Genomic DNA, 27,804 nt, shown 5'->3' with positions numbered 1-27,804 from the left:
AGGCACAACTTCAGGATTAAAAGCTGTCCTCCTAAAACAAGATGCAGAGGAATTTATTTAGCCAGAGGGTGTGAAAATGTGGAATTTGTTGACACGTTTGGTTGTGGAGGTGATTTTATTGGGTGTGTTTAAGACAGAGATTGTTAAGTTCTTGATTAGCCAGGGCATCAAAAATTATGGGGAGATGGCCGGAGAGTGGGGATGAGTGGGAAAATGGATCAGCACATGATTGAATGGTGGGGGAAAACTCACTGGGCTATATAGCCTATTTCTGCTCTTATATCTTATGGTCTTATGATCTTGTTCAGGCAACGAGGAGCAACCTTGAGAGGGGGGGGGGGGTTAGAAATCCTGAAAGTAACAGAATTTGTTGGCTGCAACTCATTGCAGTGGAGACCTGGTATTCTGGAATCCATAATTTTATCTCGGTGAATCTTCTGAGATGTTCTGTATAGGATCAGGCATTTTGTTCAGCTGCCTTTAGTAGATATCCTACTCTACATGAGCCCCTTCCTAGTTCTCTTTAGTCAGTCAAAGAGTGCAGGTCATAAAGAAAAGTAATTTTTTGCCAATGAGAGACCGATTCAAGAGTCCGATAACCAGGGGAAAGAAACTGCCTTTGAATCTAGAGGTGGATATATTCATGCTGATATTCCTTCTGCCCAGCAGAAAGGGGATAGAATAGTGCGGCCAGGGTGTGATGGGTTCTTCATTATGTTGATAGGTTTCTGGAGACAGCACGAGGTGAAGATAGAGTTGATGGTCAGGTTTCGTTTGTCCGATGGTTTGAGCTGCATTCACAACTCTGCAGTTTCTTGTGAACTTGGGCAAAGCAGCTCCCGTCCTCAGCTCTGATGCAGTTCGACCAGATTATTTATGCGTTGCATCTGTGAAAATTGGTTCAGACCTCAGTGAATTTTCCGACGACTCTGAGAAAGGGCTGCTGGAAATTATTTTATTACTCTTATAATAATCTCCTCTGAACCACACACAAAGCACTCACCCCTCTTACCCCAAATGCTTCATCAGTGGATGGGCATTTATGTTGGCCTCATCAGCCCCTTCAGAACCCACAAAGTCAGAGGAGAATCATTCTCAGTCCCAAGAGAGTGCCCGCCAAGAAGTTGACTCTTCCCCCATTGACATGAGCAGTTGTAGCCAGCACAGTAGATATTGCATCCCTTGCTATGTCAACCAGCTGGCAACTCTGGCTGAAACAAGCCTGGAATTCAGCTGAATCAGGATCTCGGAGTGCCCCATGGGCAGCCTGTGGTACAATACTTACTTTCTATTGCCAAAGTCCGTCAATTAATTATTTTTGGTTGTATTTTTTTTAGAAGTCTAGCCTTTCCCTTGCCCTTTCCAATAGTTCTTCCAACTGAATGCAGATCTGGTGGAGTTTACCAACTGAGAGCGGTTCAGGGGCACAGGGAAGAACCTCAGCTGTCCTGTAGTGCCATTCAACCTTAACTCGTGTCCTGGCGAGATCAACCCTTTACAGCTTTGTGCTCCTTAAGTAAAATTACTTCTTTGGCTTGCTGCATTTAAGAAAATACTGACTTCCGTTCATTCCAGCTGTTTCCACATTTGGAACGAAGATTGCTAAATGGTGCTTTCAAGGCAGAATTGCATCGTGATGTTCAATTGCGAACGAGAGGAAAGCCTGCAGCTTCAATCTTCCACATGCAGATTACAAGAGGGTGTTTATTTTGCCATCATTGCACTTCTGGGAAGTTAGCTTTCTGCACTAGTACTAGAATATAAATTGTGCAGAGATGATAGTGCTATCTGAGTGACGATAACCAGGCATTCAGCTCTCCAGGAATTCTGGGCCCTGACATTTTGAGCATTTCCAGATTTCAACACTCCATTAGTGTTGGTATACCTTCAACCTTCATGGCCGTGGATCCTCTCCCTCCACTCCATCTCTCCTCCCATTCTTAAGATGCTTCTTTCCACCAAGAAATATTTTTTTGTTTTCTCTCGGGGGGGGGGGGGTGGATTTTACTATTTTGAAGATACAAGTTTTTGAATAATGTACTTGATTTTATTCACTGACAATTACCCAGCAATTTGTGTGGTGGATGATTGGAATTAGTTTGGGCTTACAGGCTCCTTTGGGGCACAGCTTCATCACTGGTCAGAAACTTGGGGAAGTCCAGTGCAAGGGGGCACAGTCAAAGGATAAGGCAGAAGCCATTTAGAAGACATTTTCTTCATTGGGAGAGTTGTGCACTTGTGAAGTTCCCTGCCACAGAAAATTGTTGAGACCAGTTCGTTGGATATATTCAGAAGGGAGTCGAATGTTGTCCTATTGGTTAAAGGGGTCAAGGGTATGGAGAGAAAGCAGGAACAGAGTACTGGTCACATGATCAGCTATGATCATATTGAATGGTAGTGCAGGCTCAAAGGGCCTTCTCCTGCACCTATTTTCTAGGTTTCTAAGTTGTAATGGCAGTGTGACAAGTTTACTGTTGTAAAGTTACACAGGCAGCAAAAGGATATAAAGCCCTCAAGCCTTGCCTGCTGACGTTACAGTAAATCCACAACTTCAGCTTTTCTGTCCTGCCGAAGCTTGTGTCCACTGATTCTGTCTGTGCCTATAAAGCCACCCATCCCATTCTTGTCTGGACTCAGGGTCTGAGCACCCACAGATGGAAAACTTCAAAGATTTCCCGTAAGGAAATTTCTCCTCATCTTAATCACAATTTATCCTGGGACTGTGTCCCGAGTTCCAGACTTACTGGTGAGAGCAGTCAGTTCCCTCGACTGTTGTTAGAGTCATGTGGCACAGAAAACGGCCCTTCAACCATTCACATCCATGCTGACCATCAAGTGCACATTTACTATATACTAATCCCATTTACCAGCAATTGATCTGTACCCTTCTAAGCCTAAGAAAATGATATGGAAAATTATGAAATTCTGAATTCTCAGCCTCAAACAGTGGGTGTTCAGCTGCTGAGTAACCTCAGGACTAAGAATGATAGCATTGTGGACACTTAGGGAACTAGAGTTTGTGGGGATTCAGTGGCAGAGGGACACATGATTGGTTACAGTTGTTCTCAAAGCCTGAGCAAGCTTCAAGGGCTAAATGGCTTCTGTGTCTTCCATCTTTTGATTGGGGATCACTGCAAGAAAAGGTCATTTTCAAAGCATTCTGTTATGCAGTTGGTTGAAATGTTTGAGGAACTTGGCGGTCTCCTGGCAGTGTGAGGCTATGTGAAAGATTAAGAGGGAGTCCTCCAAGTGAAATGCTTGAACAGGCACTGAGTTACAGATGCACAAACATTGCATTAAGAAGGTCAAGATATGTTGTTTGTTCAGCAGCCAAAAGCTTGTTCCTCCTTTTCCTCCTCTATTGTATTCCTATACCTCTCTTCTCTCTTTCTCTCTCATATTCTCAATCCTCCTGCCATTCCCCCTTCCTTTATTTTCCTTCTTATTTGGCTCAATTAATCCCTTGCCTCCTTACCTTTCTGGTTCTCCTGTCATCTCTCTCGCTCTCTCGCTCTCTCTCTCTCTCTCTCTCTCTCTCTCGCTCTGTGTCTGTCTGTCTCTGTCATTATCTCTCTCTCTATGTCTGTGTGCGTGTGTGTGGCACCGGCACAATTAGCCTTAGACTGCAGTTAGGAAAAGTAATGAAAATTATTGCAGGAGGCTTTATCAAAGAGAACACACACACACACACACACACTCACACTCACACTCTCTCCTTTCCTTTCTCTCCTCTCTCAATGTCTTTCTTCTTTCCCTTTCTTCCCCTCTCCTCCTCTGCCTGTCTCTCTCCCTATCAATCTCTCCCACTTTCCTTCTCTATTCCCTCTCCCTCTCTCCCCCCTTTCTCTTTCCTTTCCCTTATCACCCCTCATTTCCTTTCCATCTGTCTCTTTCTCTTTTCCTCCCTCCCCCTCTTGTCTCTCTCCCCCCTTCCAATCCTGATCCATCTCTCTCCCTCCCTCCTCCCTCTCTCCCCTCTCTGCTCTCCCTCCCCAATCCCTCCCCCTTCCTTTTTCTTTTTCCTCTTCCCTTCCCCCTCCTCTCCGTCTTCTTTCCTCTCTCCCCCTCTTTCCCTCTCTCCTTCCCCCATGCTTGCTCGCCCTCTCATTTACCTCAGACACACTTTCAGCTGCTCCATGCCCTCCCTGCACCTTGTCACTCATTGCCGCGGATTGCTTCTCCCTTCTAAACTGTGTTTGTTTTAACTTTCTTTTGTGGGGCGGAATTGTTTAAACAGGCAGCCTAAGTCTGCTGGTGTTCCGGTGAAGAATAGAGGCATGAAACTAGGGGCCATGGATTGTATGTTTGGGGCTGTGAGTGTGGCATTACAAACAACAAGGTTTAACAAGATTACGGGCAAGCAGTTACTTCAAGTTTATTTTGATTCATAAGAAGAGTGCAGAAACTATTCCCACAGTGGACACAGGTGTAGGAATTTAAAGTTTGAAGGGTTATCTTTTATAGTCTGAGTTTGGTCAACGGTTCCCAGCAGATGCTTTAATTTAGCAGTGAGACTTCTGAAAGAGATACACGACAATGAGCTTCTTGGGTCTGTGACCAGCTTTTTTAGACTTTATTAAAGTGCCCCTCAGCCCAAGAGCCGCCCCCTTTCTCTCGTTTTCTGTCCACGCCCCCCCCCCTCACCTCCCCCTCTCTGAACGAGTCCTGAGCTTAGTGGCAGGGTTTGGCAGGCGACCCACTGTGAGGCTGATTGATGGCCTGAACATCTGAGGGGCTTTTTGTCTTCAGCTGCTCACTATGAGGGGCCTTAATGTGTGAATACTTAAATAAGGTCAGACCTTATCACATGTAATCCGTGCCTGAATGCAAATCAGTGGTGACAGTCCAGTCCAGCTGCCAGAACAAGTGAGAAAGCACATCATTTGTGTGACTGCTGCAGGCAAGTCATACAACTTCTCTCTGTTCTTCCCTCTCTCTCTTTCCCAAATGCTTTCCTGTCCTCCTCGCTCGTTCCCCTTTCTCACTCCTTCCATCCCTACTCTTTCTCTTTCCTTCCCCCAATTTTCCCTCCACTGCCTTGTTTTCTTTCTCCATTTTTTTGCCTTCAAATTCTCATTTTCATTCTGTGCCTTTTCCCTGACCCACCCCCCTGTCCTTTCACTTTCCCCCCTTTTCTCTTCCTGCACTCTCTGTTCTCCTTCACTAGTATTTTTCGCTCTCTGCACTTTTTCTACCTCTAACCCCCCCCCACTTTCTCTTGTTCCCTCCCGTGTTTTCTATCTCTTCTCCTCCCTCTTTCCTGATCCCTCTTTTTGTTTGTTCTTTTTTGAGTGAGCACATCAATTTGGCAGCACTCTCTAAGCTGAGGGAAGACGTGCTCTGAATGTGGTATGGGTTAATCAGAGTCCAGGAACGTTTATTAGTCGCAGAATGATTGTCTTTTCCAGTGGGAGGTTTGTACTGGCTCCATTCAATACAAAATGAGAGACCTGGATCCTTTTAACAATCATGAACAGGATTGGGAGTCCCTCCTGGTTTTCAGAACTTTTTCCCCCTTTTTTGGAGCCTTTTTGCAAGTTTTCAACAATGAATTAAATTGTGTTTGAGTTCTTGCAAAAAATATCTTGTTCACCTTGGGTGAAATCAGTCCATGTTTCCAGTGGCAAAGTCCACTCCTGTGTCAGACCTTGACTATCCTCTCCAGTGGTGTCCAACAGGGCTCTACTTGCAAACAGCCTGTCTCTAACAATCTTGCTTTCACATTTCTTACCTGCAGGCTTCACAAGGAGATCTCTGGAGAGGCTGCTTAACTGACCAGAGCTCCAGTTAAAGGCAGGAGGCAGAAGCTGCTGCAGAGGGGACCTGAGGACCCAGGCGATGATTTGGCTCACAGGTCCTGTGTCTCTGGTCGTGCTGTTTTCATTACACACCGGAGGTAAGTGTGCAGTCACCACTGCAAGCCACTAGGATTATTCACCAGTGATTCCTGCCTGTTGGCAGAGAAGTTACCCTTGCCTTTTCAAAAGCGCGGAGGTGCTTTTAAATGTGACTTTTCATTAAAAACCACCATTCCCGTGGTGGGTTGGAACATTGCCATTTTAGTCTTTGGTCCATTCAGACACTGACCATGTGTTCTGACTTAAGGAACTCCCCACTGTTATCAGAAAGGCATTGGTTTTGAATTCTTTGCGCACTCATGTTTTTCTTCTCTGATGTTGATGTTGTTTTCCATTCAAGAGAAGCCAGAAGGAATCCTAAGAGTGACTGCCCGTTTTCCTGGGGCTGATTGCAATTTTTGATTTCTGTTAAATGAATAATAAAACACTGCATGAGGTTGTATTCAGGATGGAACGGAAAGCTGATATCCTCAATCTATTAAGTCGGGCACCTCTGTTGTAAATCAGAATGATGTTGTGTTGCATTTGGAATTGTACATCAACTGGAGGCAGTAAATGAACCATCAGTGGTGGATCCAAGTGTCTAGTCAAATACTGCTTGTATTGGTTTGTGATGAAGCTCTGTCTGATAATGACTTCTGCAACAGAATAATGTGTTTACTTGTATATTGCAATGTACACATTACTGCACAGTAATGTGCCCCATTGAATGATGTACCACAGACTGTGTGATAATAATACATTCACTTTCAGGGCAAGTGGGATGGTAGGCTGTGACCAGTTGACTACGTGTAGTTGTACTTTGGCTACTGAATTTTGGCTGAAGTCAATGCTTGCGTTTTATAGTGCACACTTTGTGATTAGATCGTAAATATCAGTATATAGGGTATGCAAAGGTGATAGCAAGCACTTGAATTTATAGCCCATGCTTAACAAAACAATTAAGTCTTTAATCCCACATGATGAAGCAGCACACCAATAATGATTATGAGTTTATGGTCATGCACATTGTACAAAGTACATATGCACTGAAATTCTGATTTGTTGCAGCCAAACAGATGCATCATATTAAAAAAAAACCAAAAAAGAGCAACTGAAAAAAACAACCGCAATAGTACACTTCATTGAATTAAGAAGAAACAATAACTGATAATAATGAAAAATAGAAGGATAATACATATTCATAGTTATCCCAATAGGAAAAAAAAGTGATCTTTCAAGAGTGCAGAAGTTATTTTGTGTTGTTGGAGAATTTCATGATTCACGTAACAAAGGGAGGTTCAAGTGCCTGATGGCTATGGGAAAAGAATTGTTCTTGAACCTAGAGGTGTTGGTCTTCAGGCTTCTGTACCTGCAGCCTGAAGGTAGCAGTGAGAAGAGGTTGTGACCAGGGAGATGGGGGTCCTTTATGATGTTGACTCTCTTCTAAAGGCAGCGCCTCACAAAGATGGATTCAGTGGGTTGGAGATTAGAGCCTATGATGGACTTGGCCATATTTGTTACTGTCTGGAGCTTTCTGCTTTCCCAGGCAGTCGAATTCTCAAACCAGGCTGTGATGCAAACTGTCTATATACCTTCCACGTTGCACCTGTGGAAGTTGGATGGAGTATTCAATGACTGGCTAAATCTCCTCAGACTCCTTAGAAAGTTGTGACATTAGTATGCCTTCTTTACAGGCTTCAGGAGAAGCTTTTGAAATGTGGAATTGCAGGAATGTGAAGGTTCTGAACTTCTCCATCTCCATCCTATCAATGTGGACAGGTGTGTGGCCCCTCCTTGTGAATGCAAAAAAAGTGACCTGCATGAAGGCATGAAGAGGTTGTGACCAGTTGATGGGAATCCTTTAAGATGTTGGCTGCCTTCTTGAGGCAGTGCCTCACATAGATGTTTGCAGTGGATGGAAGGTCAGAACCTGTGATGGACCTGGCTATACCTTCCTATGCAGACCAATTCCCACAGCAGGCTCTGATGCAACCAGTCATATACTTTTTGAAACAAAGAGATATTTCAAACACAATGAAATCAATATATATTTTAAAATATTTAAAATAGGCTTGTTTATTTAAGGAGAGAGAATCAAGTGAGACTCTTAGTGTAATTCTTAACTGAAAGCCCTCATTTGTTCAAAGTTAAAAATAGTTTGGGTTTCCCCCCCCCCCCCCGGATTCAAAGGATTAGTTAAAAAATTTTGGGTTATGCTCTTGTACAGAGGCAGAGGGGATAACATGTCCACATTCTTCTTAAGACCTTGCCAAGGTTATCATATTAAAAGGGCAGGCAGAGGTTAAAGTGAAGTATGTCATCCTGTGAATGTCTGTCAAAGGCCTGCTGATTGTCACAAGGCACTCTGCTGCCCACTGTTTACCTTTCTTTACCTTTTTGTAAAAAAAAAGCTGGTTATTTTGTGACAATTTAATCCAATATTTTCATTGAAAGTTTAGAGTAGCACTTCTCTGGTCTTGGGCTGCATCTTAAGAGTTACTGCAAACTGAAAGCCAGGGAAACATAGGGAAAAAAATGAAAACACACCTCAGCTGGGAAACCTGTGTGTGAGAATGCTTTGCATGCGCAGTTGCAGTTTAGTGTAATTTTCTTCTCATCACATTGCAATGGCTGCATATGCAGAAGATTTTAATTGGTTTGCTTGTGAGACTTTGTCTCTTGGTTAGAAAAACAGCAAACCAGATGCTCCAGTGCAGTGCTGAAAAGAAATGCAGCCCTGTTGCAGATGTTCTCATTTGAAAGGGATTATTTTTCTCTCACGCAGATTTTATTTTATTCCATCGGGGGCCGAGGGGCTTCACAGGCTTGGCCCACTTTTACCCTTGGATCAGAATCAGAATCCAAAACAAAATCAGGTTTATTGTCATGAGCCGGTGTGATGAAATTTGCTGTTTTGCTGTAGCATTATTGTGCATTACAGGGGCAAAAATTGCCATCAATTACATTCCATAAATATGTTATTTAATTAATGCAAAAAAAGAGAGTAAAATTGAGGTAGTATCAATAGTTCGTTGTCTTTTCAGAATTCTGATGGAGGTGGGGAAGAAGTTTGTTTTGGTAACATTGGGTATTTGTCCAGACCTCTGTACCTCCTTCCTGATAGTAGCAGTGAGAAGAGGACGTGGTCTGGGTAGTGAGGGTCCTTGATGATGGTGGATGTTTTCTTGAGACACTGCCTCTTAAAAATGTCCTTAATGGAGTAGACTAATGCTCGTGATGATGCTGGCCAAGTTTATAACCCTCTGTATCATTTTCCTGTCCTGTTCATTGGCACCTCCACACCAGACAGCAATGCAACCAGTCAGAATGCTCTCCATGGTACACCTGCAGCCTTCTTCATGTCTGCATGGACATGATGACCACAGGATATATTTTGAGACCCAGAAATTTGATGTTCTTTACATTCTCCAATACTGACCCCTTGTTGAGGACTGGTTTGTGTTCTCCTAGACTCAACTAGCTAATCTGTTTCACTCCTGCATGGCTTTCGCATTGCCTTCTGTGATTCTGACTACAACCACGGAGTCACCAGCACATTTGTACATGGCATTTGAATTGTGCCTGGTCACATTGTGCAGTCATGGGTGTAGAGAGAATAGAGAAGTGAGCTAAGCACACGTTCTTGAGGTCGTCAGTGAGGAGGAGACGTTGTTCCTGATCCACACTGAAAGTGGTCTTCCGATGAGGAAGACGAGGATCCAGTTGCAGAGGGAGGTGCAGAGGACCAGGTTTTGAAGCTTGCTGACCAGTACTGAAGGGATGATGGTGTTGAAAGCTGAGCTGCAGTTGATAAAAAGCAGCCTGCTGTACATGTTTCTGTTGTCTAAGTGATCCAGGAATGAGTGAAGAGCCAATGAGATTGCATCTGCTGTGGAGCAATTGTGGTGAGAGGTGAATTGCAGTGGATCCATGCATTTACTTATATATGAGTTAATTCTGGCCATGCCAAACTCTTAGAGCATTTCATTACAATAGATGTGAGTGTTACTGGGAGATAGTCAATGAGACAGCTCGCTCTGTCCTTCTTGGGCTCCGGGATGATTGAAGCCCTTTTGAAGCAGGTGGGAACCTCCAACTGTAGCAGTGAGATATTAAAAAGGTAGTAGTGAAAATGTGTTGGAAAATTTAAGAAACCAGTGGTGAGCTGCCTTCTTGAACCCCTGCAATTGTTTAGGTCCTGGTCTACCCACAATACCTGGTAGGGCAGAAATTCCAGGATTTTGTCCCAAGATTAAAGGAATGACAACCTATTTTCAAATCAGGATGGTGTGTAGATTGGAGGGCAGTATCCATGTAATGGTGTTTCTATACTTTCATCACCCCTGCCCTCACCATTAGAGGGGATGTGTTTGGAAGGTGCTATCTAAGGATCCTCAGTGAGTTGCTGCAGTGCATTTCATAGATGTTACAAACTGCTGTGACTGTGTGCAAGGATGGTGGAGCAAGTGATGGTTGTGGGAATGGAGCACCAATCAAGTGGCCTTTGTGGTTATGAGAAGACCCCTGATGGTATTTTAAGGAAGGAAGAGTGGAAGGATTTCTTACATTCCCTATAACCCAACCATTCTCATATTCCTGTCTTCATAAAGCAAAATATCCACCATCTTTTTTCTCTTGCTGAGGCTATTACAGAAGCTTGTATCGTGCTTCATTATCACGTTGCTGTTTTTTAAGATCTTGCTTTTTCTCAAACTAGTTGCTACTTTTCTCAGGACACATCAACATCCACACTTTGAGAGCACCTCATTTGCTGCAAAATACTCCAAGATCTCCTGAAAGGTACAAGAGAAATACATGTCTTTTTTGTTTTTATGTTTTTACCATTCACTCACCGGTAGTTTTAATTGTAAAACTTTTGTGTCACATGGCCTTGGAATTCTTACAGACATGAGGCAACAAAACACACATGGCGCTCAAAACATTTTAAATGTGGAACAGGATTAGAGATCGCTGATTTGTAGCTGGCATTTAAAATTCAATCAATGGTGGTTAAGTTAGTAGCAAAGCTTGCACACATACTGCCCTGGGCATTGGTAATGCCCTATCTCTGAATTGGTCAATGGTTAGAGTTTTTATCAAGTTTGATTCATTGCAAACATTGAGCACACAGTTTTGTTGAATGCTGGAGTTGTTGCCGATAAAGACATCTGGTGTACTTCTGGATCCCAGCCCAACTTTGTCTACCATTTGTATATGGCCTTGCACCTGTTCAGCAGTGACGGAGTAATGCTGCTCTCTATTTACTTCTGCTACAAGGCATTTTTGTAACGCATATTAATGCAATGATATTACATGAAAGCTGTGCTGTAATGACATCAGGGAGCTGTGGAATTTAAATTTAGTTCATAACGTTGGATTTGAAAAAAAGCAACAACCAGTCTTGATAGTGATGACCTTATAAACTATTGTAAAATTCCTTCTGGTTGACTAATGACCTCCAGGAAATCAGCTATGTTTATCTGAACTGGCCTATTTGTGACTCTTAACTGCCCTCTAAAGAACACGACAAGATAGATAATTGCACCCTTGCCACTAAGGTTAAACAGAGCACGAATAAAGCAGAGAGATCTTAACCACAAAGGCCAGTAATAGATGCCCTGCTATCACCTTCTCAAGGGCAGTTAGGCGTGGGAATTAAAACCTCTCCCTGCCTGTAATGCTCAGATTCTGAAAAATTAATAAATAAACCAAAATGTCAGCCTTGGACACAGTGGCTCAAGAGATTATAAGTTCCAGCCACCCTCCAGAAACCTGAACCCAAATTCAGGCTAGAATTTCCTGTGCAGTTCTTGCGGCTTATACAGGCATGTTGGAGGCAAGATTCTGTACCTGCTGTCAATACCCAAATGCAGCATTAACCCAGGGGGAGGAAGGAAGGAAGAAAGGAAGGAAGGGTGGGGGGTGGAAACCAAGATCAGGTCAAACAATATCTATAGAGAGAGAGTGTGAGTGGAGAATAAAAGAGAGAGAGAGAGAGAGAGAGAGAGAAACTCTGTATCTTGCTGGATTTGAAGCAAAAGCAGGGAAAATGGGCAAAGGAGGATGGGTCAATAGGATTAAGACAAAGTAGAAACAGGAATAATAGGATTACAAAAATCTTAAAGGAACAAAATACTTCTGTGAACAGTGCATATGGATGGCCAAATTGAATTTAATTGATTTTTGTCACAAATACAGAGATACAATGAAAAACTTGATTTGGTGTGCTATTCAGGCAAGTCAACCTATTGTTGAGTATAGCAGATAGTACAAAATAAAACAAAAATGCAGAGTATATTGTTACAGAGAAAAGTTTCAGTTAAAACAGTGTAAGGGCAGCATAAAAACAAGTTATACACACAAATGCTGGAGAAACTCAGCAAGTAACACAGCGCTCTTTATGCAGAAATAATAGATACATAACCAACTTTTCAGGCCTGACCCCGTCATCAAGATATGAACAAAAAGCAGGCAGGCACCTGTATAAATTGGTGGGGCAAGGAAGGAGTATAAGTCCACAGGATGAGAAGGGATAGGGGAGGGGATAGTTCTTCGAATGGAGAGGGAAGGAGGTGGAGAGCTGGAGGAAAGGAGACAGAGAGATAGAAAACAGAAAGAGACAGTGGCCTAACAGAAACTGGAGAAGTCTATGTTAAAGCCATCTGGTTGGAGAGTCCCTTGACGAAAATACTGGAGAAACACAGCAAGAGCAGCATAATTTTGCTCATGCAAAATCTGTTCAGTAGTCTGATAACAACAGGAAAGAAACTGTCCTTGAATCTGGTGGTGCATGGTTTCAAACTCATATATCTTCTGTCCTGTGGGAGGGGGGTAGAAGAGATTGTGACTGCTTTTTTGATTCAGCAGGAAGTGTAGACTGAGTCAATGGGATGGAGGTTGATTTGTGTGATGGTCTGAGTTGTGTTTACAACTCTCTGCAATTTCTTACAATTTTGGGCAAAGCAGTTTCCATATCACGTTGTGATGCATCCGGAGAAGATACTTTATACGGTGCACTTAAAAATTGGTGAGATACAATGGGGTTTCTTAGTTGGCATGGTTGGTGTGGCAGTTAGCACAACTCTTTCATAGTGCCAGCAATCGAAACCTGGGCTGTCTATAATTTTGTACATTCTCTCCGTGTCTGTGTGGATTTTCTCCAAGGGTTCCGGTTGCTTCCCATCCTTCAAAAAACATACCAGGTGTGTAGGTTAATGGCTGTAAATTGGGTGGCATGGACAGATAGGGCAGAATTGGCCTGTGACAGTGCTGCTGTATCTCTAAATTTAAATTTAGAAGTAGAGAAGTTTGTGCTCCTTCTTGGCTGAAGCATCAATAGAGTTAAATCAGACATATTTTTGGTGAAACTCTCCTGGTACTGTTGGTATATACAGAGCCATGTATTCCACCCTACTTCCTGAAGTTCATGACCTGCTCCTTAATTCAGTTGACTTTGATGGAGAGGTTGTTGTCCTGATGCCAGGCTCCAGGTTCCCTATCTCCAGTATACTGTCTCGTCATGGTTTGAGATCCAGCCTTCAACAGTGGAATCATTTGCAAACATGTAGATGGAGTTCTGTTAGGCACATGGTTTCAAGAGCGAAGGAGGTGTGTGGGCTGTGAGGTTTGGACAGGTTGGATTGATGCTGGTCTAAGTTTATGTGGGCCAGTACAACATTATGGGCCAAAGGACCGAATTGTGCCACACTCTTGTGTGATAAGAGCCAGTGTAGTACTTGGCCAAACAGTTCTGAGTGCACAATTATCGAGCATCAGTATATGTTGTATAGTCAAGTCTTTGGGCTCACCCTTGGGATCTGGGCATTGCTAGCAATATCGTCATTAGTTGTTAGTTGTCCATCCCCAATTGCCCCTGAACTGTGGAGTAATTTAAGAGTCAGACACATTGATTGGTCTGGAGTTATGTACAGATCAAATCAGAGAAGGATATTAGATCTCCTTTCCTGAAGACCATTAGATTTTTTTTTTTGCAGCAATTCTATGGTTTTCTGTTTACTTTTAATTTGAACTCTTGTCTTAGTGATCAGTGTTCCAGAGCTCTGGATGCTTGCCTGGTAGGTAACTTCATTGGTAGACCCTGAGCATGGCATTGAGGCAAAATGTTCTCTAGTGACTCCAGTAATTACTTACCACTTGATTAACATGATCAATATTTTACTAATGTTCAGGATGCTAGACCAATATTTTATCCTCCTGATCATTTCTTATGTGACTGTTTCAAAGTTAATATCATCTAAATTCTAGAAGGTATCAACCAATTCCATTAAATGCTTTTTTAAAACTGGTGATCTTGAAATAAGAACATTTTGAACACTGAGTGTTGTTTAATTTAACACAACATATAAACCAATCAGAAAATGTGTGACACATTAATCTTTGTTTGGCAGCTTCTATGCACATTTATATTCTGGCTAATATTTAATAGTGTGGCCAATTAAAATTTAGTGAAGAAAATTAAAACAGATTAACTGTTAACAGTTACTGTTAACTGATGAGAGATTGCCTTAGTCAAGGATGAATAGAACTGGTCAGTTGCAGGTAAGCCATTAGGTAGGTAACTGTGCCCAACGTAATGTGTTTCAAACCAGTGTGTTAAATCGGTCAACTAATGACCTGATATAAACTGTTAAGACTTTTTTTGTTTAAAAAGTTAGCAATTAATTAAATGTGGTAACCATTTTCTCTGAATTTTATCTGGCAAATGTTTAGGATATTTGCAATTCAAACTTTACAATTACTGTGGGTGCATCAGGTAATCAAGAATCAAATGGGTTGTTGGCCTTTATTGCTAGAAGGATTTAACATAAGAGCAAGGAGGTACTGCTGCAATTGTACAGGGTAGTGATGAGGCTACACCTGGGGTACTGCATGCATTTCTGCTCTCCTTATGTGAGAAAGGACATATTGGCTTTGGAGGCAGTGGAGAGGATGTTCATCATGCTAATTCCAGAAATGAAATGATACAATATTCGTTGGAGTTTCAAAGAATGTGGGGGGGGGCAGGGGGAGTGCGGTTCTTATATAATCATTAAAAAATTTGAAAGATCAAGCTAAAAACGGCGGGTGGTTGGGGGGGGGGGGGGGGCGTGGTGTTTCCACTAGTAGGTGAGACCAGAACTAGTGGCATTGCCTGAAGACTCAAATTCGGGGGAGTAGATTTAAGGCAGTGATGAGGAGGAACTGCTTCACCTGCTGAGTAATGAATCTGCCAAGGAAGCAATTGAGGCTGCCTCATTAAATGTACTGTATGTAAAACACAGAGAGATGAATTTTGAATGTAGGTGAGTGGAGCAGAGTCCATCATCAGAAAGGTTGGCTTGGGAATGGGGAGGGAGGTTAAAATGACCACCACCGAGGAGGAGCACAAGGTTGCCACTGCGGAGAGAATGTAAGTGCTTTGTCTGTATTTGGTCTTTCCAATGTTGAGAAGGCTACATCAAGAGCACCAACTGCAATGGACAAGGTTGGGTGGAGAAAGAGCATATGAATCTCTGCCTTACTGGAAGGGCTGTTTAGATCCCTTGCTACCTTTTGTCCCCAGAAATTTATCTACTGTTGTCATGTTGTTGATTGAGGGATAACGAATAGCTAGGACTCTGTGAGGAAAAACTACCACCCCTGCTCTTCCAAGCTCTGCCAATCTGATCTGCATGCCAATCTGAGGGAGCAGCGGATTTCTTGCTTTAGACTGTATCATTAAGACTAATTAGGAGCAAGGTTGGGGGGGGCGGGGGGGTAAAGTTTGGATTTATGCACCCTCTGATTTTTCCCCAGATTGTCCCCACGCCCACTGTGAAAAGTGTTCTCTGCATAGATCAGTCTTCCCCTCAAGGGAATAAAAGCTAACTGGCAGAAAATTTTCTGTGAGCTTGCACTATAAAAATAAAACTCAATTATTTGCAGAATTACATAAAATTTTAGCTTCCTGCACAAATTTCACCCCAATTTCTGTACTGTTAAACTAGCTTCAGGTCCTACCTCATCACATTCAGGTATTTATGAATTTGATGATGTTGGATCTGAAGCTGGTTTCACAGCACAAAAATTTGGGTGGTATTTGTGTTGGAAATTGGTGTAGTGTATACCAGCATACAGGGAGTCAGACCCACCTCACCACCACAATAACTCTGATTATACTAACAGAGCATTTGACTGGATCTAATTTCTGCATAAGTAAGGCTGCAGAGCTCTTCAAAACAAAGATTTATACTCAATGCTGTCAGGGACTCAGACATATACAGAAGGGTTCAATGAGTCAATTGCAGAGTGAGCTGTGAATTATGGCACACGAATGAATTTTGGTATCCAGCTTGCAGCAACTTGCAGTGTATCTTAGCCCGCTGGGATTGAGGATTACTTGCTTCCATTCCATTTGGAAAAGCAGCCAACACATAAAAAGTCTCATCCACCCCTCGGCTGCACTCTCTTTACCCCTCCCCCTCCCAGGGGGAAAATGATTCACAAGTGTGAAGACGTGCGCCACCAGATTCAAATGTATTTCCTTACTGCTGTAATTAGACTCCTGAATGAGCCTCATGCCAGTATAATTATGCTGCCTTTGTCCTGTACCATCTGATCTGTCCGTCTGTCTGTCTGTCTGTCTCTCTCTCTCTCTCTCTCTCCCAATCCTCCCCTCCCTCTCCCTCTCTGTAACTCTGCACTTCTACCAGCAACCAACATCTCCAGGCTCAGAACAGGTTTTTTTTTCCCAACAGCTATATGGGTTTTGAACCTTCCCTTGCTACACTAATTAGGGACTGCTCCCACACCACAAAAGGACAGTCTGTAATACTTTTTGCATGGGGATACCTGTGAATATTTATTTTCTACCTTATGTATTTATTGTCATTAATATAATTAAGTTATTATTATAGTTTTTGTATAAGAACCTGTTTGGCTTCATTTTATAATGTTTTTGTTGATGAATTTATTGTCTTATGCCTTGTACAATGTGCGTATGAACCAAAATTCTTATGAAATGAAAAGAAAAAAAAATTATAACAGAAGATAGATAGATAATAAATATTCACAATAACACTAGTGCAAAAAAAAAGGGGCCTCTTGCAATAGTGCAGGTAGTGCTTTTGTGGTATTTGGAGCAGATATTTTAACAAGGGGAGGTTCAAGAGTCTGATAGCTATTGGAAATAAACTATTACTGAACCAAAAGGAGTTTGTGGTGTTTGGAGCAGACATTTTAACAAGGGGAGGTTCAAGAGTCTGATAGCTATTGGAAATAAACTATTACTGAACCAAAAGGAGTTTGTGGTGTTTGGAGCAGACATTTTAACAAGGGGAGGTTCAAGAGTCTGATAGCTATTGGAAATAAACTATTACTGAACCAAAAGGAGTTTGTGGTGTTTGGAGCAGACATTTTAACAAGGGGAGGTTCAAGAGTCTGATAGCTATTGGAAATAAACTATTACTGAACCAAAAGGAGTAAAAGACAAAGGTCTGCAGACACAATGATTGAAGTAAAAGCACAATGCTGGAGAAATTCAACAGGCCACTCAATGCACATGATATCGCTAAGATAAAGATACATAATCAACCTTTCGGGCTTGAGCCCTTCATCAAAGCATGAGCAAAATGCAGGCAGGCACCTGAATCCATAGTGCAAATGAGACAGTCAAGTTCAGGGAATTGGAAGTTATTGAAGAGAGGCAGGGCATGTGAGGAATTGTGGATGGATGTCAGGAAGGACTGGACCAGGGGAGGTAGGATGATACTAGTTCGATCAGCAGGACTATGTGGAGACAGTGAGTCTACCTGACCTAAAGGTGCTGGTTTTCAGGCTCCTGTACCTTCTACCTGAAGGTAGTAGTGAAAAGATGTGATCACGGTGATCGGGTTCCTTGAAGATGTTGGCTGCATTCTTGAGGCAGGTACCGCAGATGCTTGCGGTGGATGGGAGGTTAGAACCTGTGATGATGGACTGGCTATGTTTGTTACCTTCTGCGCTGCTGAACTGCTAAACCAGGCTGTGATGCAGCCAGTCAGTATACTTTCAATTACAGTAAATAGATTATCTTTATGATTATATAGTAGGTAACGTACTATGTTTATGATGTCAATCTGGACTGTTTGCTGCATCTTCAGACGTGAAAATAAACTTGTTGTGTCCAGGGGTGACAGTAAGGCCACTGTGGGGCTCATGAACTCTGCCATAGATGGAGCAAGATGTGCTTGAGGATAGTTCGAGTGGAGGTGCAACACATTTTTTTGGGTCTTTTGTGAATCTCTGCACTCCTACCAATTTACTGATATGCTTCCTATCACTGCACAGAGGGGTACTTTCACTAAAGCACTTATGGGTAGAGATCAGAGGGCGACTGTCCAAGTGCTGGTGAAGGAGATCAGTGGAGAGGGATGCTGATAATCAGCATGAATGGATTGATAACTGTTTTTAAAAATGCATTCTGTTCATATTTTAATCATCTTTTAATTCTTTAAATCCATTGGAATTGTTGTTTATTAACAATGTCAAAGATATTTAGAGACAGTGACCATGACCATTGACCACAGGCTGTCAGGTAGTGTTTAAGTAGGCTTTCACCACCTGAGGCCTAGTCGCTACTGATGGCCTATCCCTCAATGAGACAAGAGCATGGCCTCATCCATCAGCTTTGCTTGTACTCTCACACCAACAGAAGAGTAAAACTATGCTGCTCTTGTAAAGTTTTAAGTGAACTTTCTCGCCATAAGGGTAGATTCTGCTCTTTTGCTGTATTTTGCACAACTTGTGGGAATTAAGTATTGGACTGACTTGCTTGGATAGCACTCAAAATAGAGTTTTGGTGCAGGTGACAATAAAAAATATAATTCAAATTCATTTTTGGGCATTGGTGTCATACAGGTTCCTTCATGACCAATAGCCCCTTTGCCGGTTAATTGGCTATGCAATGTCCTGGGATTGGAAGCCCTTTCTGCTGTTTCCACTGGACCACTATTAACTGGGTCACTACTTACTTTTCCACTGAACACAACCCATCCCCGGGCATCGGATTGTTCTATCTTCAACTGGAAACAGGTGACTTTCTGCTGTCCCTTTTTCACATAACAGTATCAGCTGACGCCAGGGATATGAGTCGGGGTAGTTAATCCCTGCCGTGAAATGACATCATTTGACGCCGGCATTCGGACAATGTTCCTTTTGCACTGGACCCTGTCCCAATAAATTCTACGTTAATTCCTGGGACAAGGTGCTAGTGGAAAAGGGGCCAATGCTGAATGTCCAATCTCCTCTTAATCTCACTTGTTGGAAAGAGCTGAGTTAGATCTTTCATTTACTGAGACATTCTGTTAACCAGCTTCCCTGAGTCTCTTTTTTCCTATCTTCTGTTTCCAGCTCCTCACCCCTTCCCTTCCCATTCATGTTAGAGAGCAGCCCACTCCTCCTTATGATTTTGCAACTTTCTTCTCTTCTATCCTTCTTCATGTATCGACCAATGATCTCGTACCTGTTAGCCTGTGCTCCTCCCCACTGCCCCTTCCTCTCTCCTCTCCTCCACCCCATCTTCCCACTTTTTTATTCAGGCACCTACCTCCTTTTGCTTATACCTTAATGAAGGCCCCAAGCCAGAAATGTTACTTACCCTTTACTTCTTGTGGATACTGCATGACCTGCTGAGTTTCTCTAGTGCATTGCTCTGGACATTTTAAGGTGTTTTAAATCCAGTAGAAAACTTTGGAATCAAGTCACAGGAAATGTAGTGGTGAATGAAAGATTCACACCAGGTGGTGGACTGCTAGAGGCTGGCTTGAGACTGATTGAAGGGATACTAGGTATTGAAATGGGATGTGATAGAATGCCGAGGACACTAAAGGGTTCCTCATTGTGTCTGAGGTTTGGATCTGGAGCTCAGGCTGCTGATGGTTTGGGCTAGACTCTGTGACAGCCTCTTTGTTTCACTTTCTCTGTTTGTAAGAGGCACTTAAAGCAATTTCTGCCAATGGCGAATCTATCTGTCTTACGGCAGTCGAAAGCACATTCAATGTAATTGGGCAGCATGGTTGGTGTAGCTGTTAGCGCAATGCCTTTACAGCTCTAGCTATTGGGACCGGGGTTTGAATCCCACACTGTCTGTAAGGAGTTTGTACATTCTCCCTGTGTCTGCATGGGTTTTCTCTGGGGGCTCCGGTTTCCTGGCACTGTTTGAAACATACTGGGGGGTGTAGGTTAATTGGGTGTAAATTGGGCGGCACAGACTTGTGGGCCAAAATGGCCGGTTACCGTGCTGTATGTCTAAATTTAAAAAAAAATCAAATTATACAGTTTTTATTACATAACAATAAAGGAATCTTCAATCTTAAATCTTGAATGTGTGCACAATGAGGTCAGGTGATGGAAGTACACCGAGAGGGAGAATTGGCTCAAGGTATCACACGAGGATCTCTTCAAAGTGAAGAGATGTCGGGTCCAGGTTTTACAGAGCACGTGAAAGGTAGCCTGTTAGCAGTGCATTTCTCCTGTGTGATCATTAGCCTCAATTAATTTTCTTTAGGCTTAGGTGTAGGAATTGAATAAAAACCTGATTTTAATATTTTCAGTCTGCTTGGTGAGGCACAGGTAAGGGCAGTGAATGAACTCACTCAAACTTGGAACATACAACAGAACAAACAAGAACAACCCCTTCAGCCCATGATGTCAGTGTCAAACATGATGCCCAAATTAAATTAAATCTCTTCTGCTTGCATGTGATACATATCCCTCCATTCCCTGCGTATTCATGTGTCTACCTGGAAGCCTCTAAAACGCTGTCATTGGGTCTGCTTGCAACTGGTAGCCTGTTCCAGGCACTCACCACACAATAATTTAAAAAATCTTCCCCCACATCTCCTTTAAAATAATAAAAATGCCAAAATGCTTGAGGAACTTAGCAGGTCACACAGCCTCCATAGGAGGTAAAGATAAATAATCAATGTTTCAGATCTGAACCCTTCTTCAAGGTAGGTCTATGGAGGCTGCATGACCTGCTGAGTTCCTCCAGCATTTTTGTGTTTTTACTACAATCACAGTATCTGCTGCCTTTTGTGTTTCCTTTCAAAGTAAGTATTCTCCCCATCAGAGAATTGAATCCCAATCTCCTGCATGGCATGCAGGGTTACATACCTCCACGCTATCAAGGATCGAATATGACCAGAACATAAATGGGAACAGGAGTGGGACATTCAATCCCTAATACGTGATCTGTCATTTAGTAAGATCATAAATTAAATTTAAAATTTAGACATACAGGCCCTTCCGACCACGAGCCTGTGCTGTCCAAATACCATAATTAACCTATAGCCTCAAACATTTTGAAAGGTGGGAGGAAACCAGAACACCCAGAGGAAACCTATGCAGAAACGGGGAGAACATACAAACTCCTTACAGACAGCACTTGATTTGAACCTAGGTTGCCTGTGCTGTAATGGCATTGCATTAACCACTACGCTAACCATAGGGCTGATGAGAGAGCTTTTAAAACTTCCCTGTAGTATCTCCACATCCAAATAGGTTTTTCTTGGCGCTAACTGTAAATGTGAATATTTATGTATGAACAAAGCCTTTATATTTATTATCTATATCCATACTGGGGTAATTTAATGTATACTCTTGTACTTGGTGTGTTGTACCTGTTAGGCTACAGCAAATAAGAATTTCCATGCACATGTTCATTGTACTTCTGTGTATGACAATAACCTCATTATCATTATCAAACATCCAAATTTGATCGATTTCTATCTTGGCTATACTCGGGGAATGACCTCCTTTGGGTCCCACAGCTGATCTGTTAGATTTCACATAAAGAAGCATGCTAAATTTTGTACAATATTTTGAATAAAGTAACTTTTTTTTCCACAGTTAATTCAAAAGTTTTTTCTTTAAACCTGTTCACAGGCATTACCACCATAAGCATCAGATTTAGGCTTGTGATTTAAAGGTTAGGTTTATTTGTCACAAAATAGCAAGTACAAGGAGAAGGGTTCTTCTGCGACTAATGAGTTTCCTCTATCATTCATACAGCTGTGATGAGAGCATAATTTACAGAGCTTGGGATTACAATGAAAGATCAGTTTGCATCAAGCAGTGAAAGCATGAGAGTGCTGTTGTGGGGTTCATTGTGGAGCTTAATGGCTGTGGGGAAGAAATTGTCGGTGCACCCTTTCGCACTCTTGATTTTTCTTCTTGATGGGAGGTGGAAGAAAAAAATGTGTCCAGTGTGTGATGACTCCTTCAGTAAGTTGGCTGCCTTTCCTAGGCAGCTGTGGATGTGAATGGAATCCATGGAGGGGAGGGAAGTTTGAGCGATGTTCTGAGAGCTGCATTCACCGCCTTCTTGACCTTGAGCAGAGCAGTTCCCATCCCACACTGTGATGTATGCAGCAAGTCTGTTTTTGATGGGTCGCCTGTAGAAATTTGTGGAGAATATTTCAAACTTCCTTTGTCTTCTAAGAAGTAAAATTTCAAAGCCATTTGGAATACTTGGTTCCAAATGTCACATCCGTTTTCTTTTCAGGTTTTCCTATTCTCCGGCAATGTGGCCCTTAAATATTTTGTGTAAATCTTAGGATAATGGATTCTCAGGGCGGAAGGCTCAGTGGTTCCTTAAATGATGGTGAAGGGGTAAATGAGGCCTTGTTCAGATCTGGATGCCAAGCATCCCTAACAGGTGTATGATAATCCTTGGCAGCTGATTCCCAGTGTGTGATAGTACAGATCTATCACCAATGTATATAGTGTATATAGTTACAGTATCTAGACTGTGCTTACAGCGATTGGCTGAGAGCTTAGCCACGCCTACTGTCTGGGCCTTAAAGGGTTGTGTCCCTAGCCAGGTCAGATCATTCCGGACTGGTCGGCCACCTGTGAAGAGCTCCTGTCTTTTGCTAATAAAAGCCTTGGTTTGGATCAACATGTCTTTGATTCTTTCGACGAGCTCTACACAGTGCCTCCTGAAGAATTGAGGGTGGGCAATTTACAGATGAGGTGAATGATCATGATCCAATACTTAGAGGTTGCATCGACTTCCTTAAAAAAAATGGTGGCTTGGAAATTTAAAACAACAGAAATAAATTGGCCAAACTTGTCATTAAAATTGTGAACTGCTGATCTGAATCAAGAATAGGAATTTGCTGGAGATCCTTAAGTGGTCAACATCAGTGGAGAGAGAAAAAGAAGTAACATTTCATTCGATTGACCTTTCAAACTGCAAAAAAAAAGAAACATTTTAAAATGCTGCAGAAAAGGGGTTTCTTTGCAGGTTGAGAATTAAACCTTTAAAATGACAACCAATTTAGTGGCACTTTTTGAGCTAGTAACAATTTATTAGATCCCTTTGCTCTGCAAAAAAAAGAATTAGACTGGAAATTCAATCAGCAAGGTCAGACATATTGTGGGGTGTTCTATTCTGCTTCCAAAATTCTGTTCACTCTGTTGAAAGCTACTGAGTGGGAATGAATTTCCAAGCAATTATCACATGAACAAGCTATAGTTGGCATTTTGACAATTAGATCAAATTGCTGTTTTCTCTTTGCATTACGCACACGCTGGGCAATTTAATGGTGTGAATGGTTCACTTTTTAACCAGACGTTTAACGTTATTTTACAAGCTGGCACTTATTTCAAAAATAAATGTTATTCGTAAAATTATACATGCAAGAAATTCGAAACCAGTTCATATTATCATTCACTCCATTTATCCAGGGAGACACTGGGTCTGTCCATTGTAGAGGGTGCATATTCTAAGCACCTTTTCCTCTCTTTGGATGATGCATACTTCAAGTGCTTGTGAGGCTTTTACATGGAACCAGCCTCTCAATGCAGGACCAAGAGTGCAATCCTTGCCCACAAAGCCCCTGCGTGGCCTGCACTGAGCTTCGATGCCTTCCTTAATGTGTGCTCCTGCAGCCTTGACTGTGCCATCCAGCAGCATTCCCTCACTGAATGAGTTTTCTTAAATTTCAAAATAAATTTTATTCACAATAAACCAGGGTGGAATTGGACTCATTTGCCTGTCACACCTTTCTGTTAGGTTACGGCGGGCTTGTGATCTCATGTCATTGCAGCCACATGAGTTCCAGATCTCTTAATTCCCTGGGCTAACAGAAATCTCAGGTTTAAAGTTAGCCATCAGCTCTTCTTTTTTTTCCCCAGAAATGGACATTACTCACAATAAATCATTTATAAAAAAGAAAACTGTTCTGTGTCTATTCACACCTTGAGTGGTGTCTCCTTATGTTCCCATTATTGTCACCAAGATGCAAGATTTCTTTATTGTCACACATAATATTACACAAAATGGCCTTCTTCCTGCCATTAGGCAGAAAAAGAGTCACCTTTAGTGTCACCCAGCGCCCCTTACAAAGTGAAGCAACAGAGAATCCCTTCAGCCACCGAATCTCCATGGGTCCACCACTACCGTTCCCGCAGCCTCTGCAGCTGCACAGATTCCAGTTCAGACCATTAGCAATCTGAGCTCCAGGATCAAGCCTCCGATGCAATCAGGAAGCCTTCAGCATCTGAGGCCCTTCGGGAGACCTTCTTGCCCTCAGCACCCTCTCGAATCTCGGCGCCAGTGCCTGGTCCCCATAATCTAGTCTTCCACAGCCCATATGGGTCGTCCGACTGCGTTGGCCACAGCTTGTGTGGGCCCTTCAGCACTAAGCCCCCCTCTGTTGCACTTTCCCTATAGGGTCATCTTATCTGCTTCTCCTTCTCAACGGGAGGTGTTCTCTTCATTTCTGGTGTCCTGTGCTGCTCTGCTGCTCAACAGAATCTGCAACCCCTTCTGGCCATTGCCGAGTACAGGAACTACCATCTTGGCCACAGAACTTGGTTCCAGGATTTTAGTTTAAAAACACCTCCGGCTCCTCTAATAGGCTGTTTAAGACCGCATTAGGTCTGGGTATTTGAACCCTTTGGAGCAGTGCTGTTTCTCCATTCTCTACTCTCCCAGGTCCACACCACTGTGGCACTATGGCAACAGAAATCCCTCTATTGTTTGTGCTGATTTCCCTTGCTCTCGGATCCTCACTGTCCAGTGACTGTGGTCCTTTCCCACAGCACCCTTGCATTGGCTGCACTAAGGCTCTGTGCATTCTTCTCCACACACTCCTAGCCAATCTGCATTCTGCAAAGAGGTGGACGTCCGCAGTCATCTCAGGGACAATGTGTTGTGGGTGATGTTCCAGTTCTACAGGAAGGATCTGATTGGGAGGGCACCTCTCACTGACAGCTAGGCCAAGACCTGGTGCTTATTTGTAGGCAATGGCGATGAGGCACTCTGCTAGATGACAGGGATGGTCTGCTCAGGGGTCCATCAAGTCCTCATCTCTCAGTATCTGCAGGATGTTCTGTGCTGACCACTGCCTATGGCCTTGTGGTCAAAGATGTTGGTCTGGAAAAACATTTTCATGGAAGAATAAGTGGTGTGCCAAAGTCCAGCTGACTGCGGCATTGGGCATCAATGGGATCAGGCCCATCCTTCGCCACACCTAAAATAGTTAAAATCTCAGCACATAGTAGTACTTAGCGCCCTTGTACTTTGGTTCCACACACCACCTGATGCAGCTACTCACAAGATCGTCATCAGCATGAGGGCCATATTGGGTACGTCCTTGCACCCCCCCCCCCCCCATCATCTGGTGACTTGTACATCTCCACCCTTCACACGCTTTCTACTTTGGATCCCCATATGATCCGGAAAACTGTTTTGGTGAACACCAGGGTGGAGGTGCGGGGGATGAGCCACACCCACGCCATCTACAGCAGTACCGAGTGCACCTCACATCTGATAACCAGTTATTGAGAGGGAGTACCATGCCCACAGACTCAGTGTTTGGTGGATTTTTGCAATGTGCTCTGACCAATTCTTCTTGTATGCCTCAGACCCTCCGAACCAGATCCCCGACACCTTCAGGTAGTCAGATCTAACTGTGAAGGAGCTGGTGGATGGTCAGACCACTTGCTGAAGAGCATTGCCCCGCTCTCCTTTCGGTTTACCCTGGCGCCTGATGCAGACTCAAGTTGGCCACAGTTGCTGATCAATTTGTAGACCAATCACGTGTCCGAACAAAAGATGACAACGTCATCTATTACAGGGAGTCCTTGTCCTGAGTGCCTCCACTGTCTGGCAACGCCACTGCTCTTATGCCCTCATTTTTCATCATGGATTCAGCAAAGACTTCACTTCACCTCAGATAGCTCTATATCTCTACCACCCTCAATGACAAGAAGTGCTTCCTCATAGCACTGTACTACTCACCCCAAGGCACCTTAGTTTTAGGGCATAAATTATTTAAGTTTCCATCTCCTACTTAGAGTGGTGAATGCATGTTTATTCAAACAAAGTTGCTGGTCGTGGACAGCCTAAGTGAGTAATAGAATCAATAAATAAAATTCATTTAAAGTTTGTGTTGAATCACAGGCATTTTCCTAATGTTAATCTTTGCAATCAAAGCAGTCTGCAGGAAATTTTGTATCAGTTGCCAACTAAAAGATAAACACTTTGGTTGTTAATTTCTCTGTAATTTTCCAATTATTTCATGATCAGAAATTCTGAGCTATTGCTTTTGGACCATATTGAATTTTTTGTAATCAGCAAGTGCAAATGACATCCGAGGGACAGCACTTATTGCCTTTGTGAATGTAAGGAGCAGGTCCAGGTTAATAATCCCTCAAGGCTGCGCTGACACTTATTAAGCTTAAAGCTGATCCTATCTTGGCCTCAACACCACTTTACCACCCTTTCCTTAACTCCCTTGTAGTTCAAATGCTAATTTCCATCTTGAATATATTCATTGATTCCTTTTCCACAGCTCCCTGGGTTAGTGGAGGAGGATGCCTTTGGCCTTGAAGCCTGTCCACCATTAAATGGAATCATGACTGATCTGCAATTTGCCTCCACATCCCCATCTCCAAACCCCCTCCCACATCTGTCAGTCTTTGATTTAAGCAAAACAATTGACCAGCCATTTATTGCCTTTTACAGAACTTGAAATTTCTACATTTCTGCCACTCTCCTGAATGGAGATCTCCTCAAGTGGTGGAGGCCCATTGTACCCTTCACCCAATCAGCTTCTCTTAATGCTTTGAAAAGTCATCCTTGTCCAGGGAATGTTAAAGCAAGAGGGGACTCCAATCCTGCTGAACATTCAATGGAAGGGGAATCAAAAAGAGTCGAACCACTCTCCTTGTAGTTCAGAGTCAATACCATGGAACACTAGATCACCACAGCATCCCAAACAGGCTCTTTGGCCCATCTAATCCATGATGAACTATTATTTTGCCTTATCCCATTGACCTTCGCCTTGTTCCCAACCAACAATATCCTCATGGTCACAATTCATCAGCTGGACTAGTAAAATAAATACTGTAGCTACAACAGTCTGGAAACACTGTGGCAAGTGATTCACCTCCTTTAAAAAAGACCATTTTGACAAGTACATGGGTGGAAAAGGGTTAAAGGGATATAGGATGAATGCGAGCAAATGGGACTAGCTTGGGTAGACAACCTGGCTGGTGTGGATATGTTGGGCCAAAAGGCCTGTCTGGTGCTTTATGACTCATGCGCCTATTATTTGCAAGATGTAAATGTCCATGATCCGTTGGTGGTGGCTGAATCGATGTCTTGGAGCACTTTCCTGGTAGTATTGCCACAGAGCACTGGACATTTTGCTATGGTTAGCCAATGTTGGTCTTTGCCTGCAATGTCCATCATTGAAAAATAGAAAAAAAGGTTTTTGAAGTTTCTATATCATCCACATTGTGGCTGTGGAAGGTAAACAAGAAAATGTGTAGATGCTGGGGTCAAGTGCAGTGCACAAATGTGCTGGAGGAACTCAGCAGGTCATGCAGCAGCTATAGGAAGCAAAGAGTAACCAACATTTGTAACTTGATGAAAGGCCCAAGCTCAACACATTGGTTACCTTTTACTTCCTATGGATGCTGCATGACCTGA

The 27,804-nt window shown here is 42.8% G+C and overlaps 1 protein-coding gene across 1 annotated transcript in view; it reads left to right on the top strand.

The window, feature by feature from the left end:
- Positions 1-27,804, top strand: part of bmpr1ba (bone morphogenetic protein receptor, type IBa) — a 342,233-nt gene that overhangs the window by 187,679 nt on the left and 126,750 nt on the right. Inside the window, exon 3 of the mRNA XM_069925682.1 lies at positions 5,738-5,896. Coding sequence (XP_069781783.1) covers positions 5,839-5,896 — 58 coding nt within the window. The 5' untranslated portion in view covers positions 5,738-5,838. The remainder of the gene's footprint in view (positions 1-5,737; positions 5,897-27,804) is intronic.

The sequence above is a fragment of the Narcine bancroftii genome, chromosome 3, assembly GCF_036971445.1.
Source record: "Narcine bancroftii isolate sNarBan1 chromosome 3, sNarBan1.hap1, whole genome shotgun sequence".
NCBI classification, from domain to species: domain Eukaryota; kingdom Metazoa; phylum Chordata; class Chondrichthyes; order Torpediniformes; family Narcinidae; genus Narcine; species Narcine bancroftii.
Note: the sequence above shows the minus strand (reverse complement) of the source record. Positions and strands in the feature narration are given on the sequence as shown.